General features: G+C 29.3%; 1 protein-coding gene across 1 annotated transcript; it reads left to right on the top strand.

Moving 5' to 3' along the window:
- The first annotated feature begins 463 nt into the window (after positions 1–463).
- Positions 464–1,846, top strand: LOC127105468 (ethylene-responsive transcription factor WIN1). Its single transcript, XM_051042654.1, has 2 exons — positions 464–733; positions 1,255–1,846. Exons 1-2 carry the CDS (start codon positions 576–578, stop codon positions 1,844–1,846), a joined length of 750 nt encoding a protein of 249 aa, XP_050898611.1. The 5' UTR covers positions 464–575.
- The last annotated feature ends 569 nt before the right edge of the window (positions 1,847–2,415 follow it).

Raw genomic sequence — 2,415 nt, forward strand, 5'->3', positions numbered from 1 at the left:
TCGATTATGCGGATGATTTTTTGACCGCTCACGTTAAAGAAGAAATAGTGTCATTTCAAATATTACAAATTATTTTTATTTTCATATTACTCATTATTTTTCTTATTAACTTAGATGTTATAGTGTTAACTTTACGGACTAACCCATCTTCATCACATTAAAATCTCATTTCACCATCTCATGTATCATTTTTGATTCTCTAACCTAACAGTTGCATAGTTCAAGATAAATTGACACAGTCCTATAGAATTACAAGACTAGACTTACAACTATCCACAAGAAAAAGACCCTTTTCCTTATTAGTAAAGTTGAAGTAGCTACATTTTAACTTTTGAAGTTAAAAATCTTTTTTTTTTCCTTCTATTCTTTTACCTAACATCTTTTCCATTCTAGTATAAATGATGACCGTTAAGGGTATTTTCAAAGGATATCAACATCAATACTAGATAAAGAGTAACAAAATATCAGTCATAGTAGTTTACCCTTGTATACAGTGTGAAAATCCTACCAAACCAAAAATCACGTGTATACCCTTCTTTAGAACTAGCCTTAAATCTCTTCACTATCATCACTCCATGCTATATAAATTGGCATCATTTCCATATTCTATTGCAACCATTTCTACTCTCTCTCTCTCCCACCTTCAATCCAACATGGTGAAATCAAAGAAATTTAGAGGTGTTAGGCAACGCCATTGGGGCTCTTGGGTTTCGGAGATTCGTCACCCTTTATTGTACATTCTCTTTAAACTCATCTCATTACAAAAACTCGATTTATCTTTTTTATCTTAAATTTTGATTCTACAATGTTAAGGTAAGATGCGATTAGACAGACTATTAATTTATAAAGTTGGAATTTATTGAACTAAAATGAATCCAACTATTAAATTAATCGGCTGCATAATTGCATTTTCCCTTGACATTATAGAATCAAAATTAATTGATTTTACATTTTTTATCATCATATATAAATCAAAATTATGCACTCTTTGTTGATTCCATTGATCTTGAAATGTTTGTGATCTATGTGCATTGAATCAATTAGAGAATTTTTTATGAAATTATTTCTTATTAGGTCAAATAAAAAATGTTGATTTAATTAATGAGATCTTAGGGAATTAATGCTTGTTAAGCCAAATAAAAGTATGCATTGAATTTATTAATTTGATCTTATTGAATTAATGTTTATTAATTAGGCCACATGAGAATTTGAATTGAATTAATGAAAGTGAAATTTGCAATTTTTTTGATAAAGGAAAAGGAGAGTATGGCTAGGAACATTTGAGACAGCTGAAGAAGCAGCAAGAGCATATGATGAAGCAGCAATTTTAATGAGTGGAAGAAATGCAAAAACAAATTTTCCAGTTTCTGATAGCATGAATCCAATACCAAATAACAACAACAATAATAACCAAAAATCATTTGCATCATCTTCTTCTTCTTCAAATTCCACTACTACTACTAATACATCACTCTCTGCAATTCTAAGTGCAAAGCTTAGAAAATGTTGCAAATCACCTTCACCTTCACTTACTTGTCTAAGGCTTGACACTGAGAATTCACACTTTGGAGTGTGGCAAAAACGAGCCGGCCCTCGTTCCGACTCGAGTTGGATCATGATGGTTGAATTGGAAAGGAAGAAGAAAGAACAAGAAGAAGGATCAGAAATAGTAGTTAATTCTAATTCGGAAATATTGTCTTCTATTGTTGTTAATGATGATTCTAAAAAAATCGTAAAGCCTGAAGAGGAAGAAGAAGATGAAGAAGAAAAAAATGAAGAAAATAATCAATTAGATGAAGAACAAAGAATCGCACTTCAAATGATAGAAGAACTTCTGAATCATTAAATCAACGAACGTATTTATTTATTTATTTATTTATTGATATATTTGTTAGTAAAAATAAAATATATTATCAATTTAGTACTTAAAAAATTTTAAACGTCGGTTAAATCGGTTAAAATGACAGTAAAAGTAATTTTAAAGAGACTAATTTGATCGACGTTTGAGATTTTTGAGGACGGAATTTGTATTTTAAATTTCTTATATATATATTATGAAGTAGATGGATTTGAGTCTTTACTCATATATTTATTTCCACGTGGGGTTCATTCATGAAGTTTTTGGAGTGGCCCATGTTAAAGTCCATATCAATTAAGTCCTTTTCATTTAGTTTTATTTGTTTGTTTGTCCAAAATAGGATAAAGGAGAGTGTTGCATTGATTTCCTTTAAGAATGAGGGTTGTCATGTGCCTATGCTTGTTTCGAATGTTTCTTCAATATAATATTATGTGTAATAGTGTAAGTGAAAAACTACATCAATATTGTTATGGTACATGTTTCATTTTAGTTATTAACTTACTTTTATAATTTAAGTTGATCTCTTAACTTTAAAATGTGTCATTTTAATCTTTTTA

This window comes from Lathyrus oleraceus, chromosome 7 (assembly GCF_024323335.1).
Source record: "Lathyrus oleraceus cultivar Zhongwan6 chromosome 7, CAAS_Psat_ZW6_1.0, whole genome shotgun sequence".
In the NCBI taxonomy this organism is placed as follows: Eukaryota; Viridiplantae; Streptophyta; class Magnoliopsida; order Fabales; family Fabaceae; genus Lathyrus; species Lathyrus oleraceus.

What these genes read in the sequence shown, in the direction of transcription:
- LOC127105468 (XM_051042654.1), top strand. Translation starts at nt 576, where the DNA reads ATGCTATATAAATTGGCATCATTTCCATATTCTATTGCAACCATTTCT. An exon ending in GAGATTCGTCACCCTTTATT is followed by an intron (nt 734 to 1,254) that starts GTACATTCTCTT and finishes TTTTTGATAAAG; the next exon opens with GAAAAGGAGAGTATGGCTAG.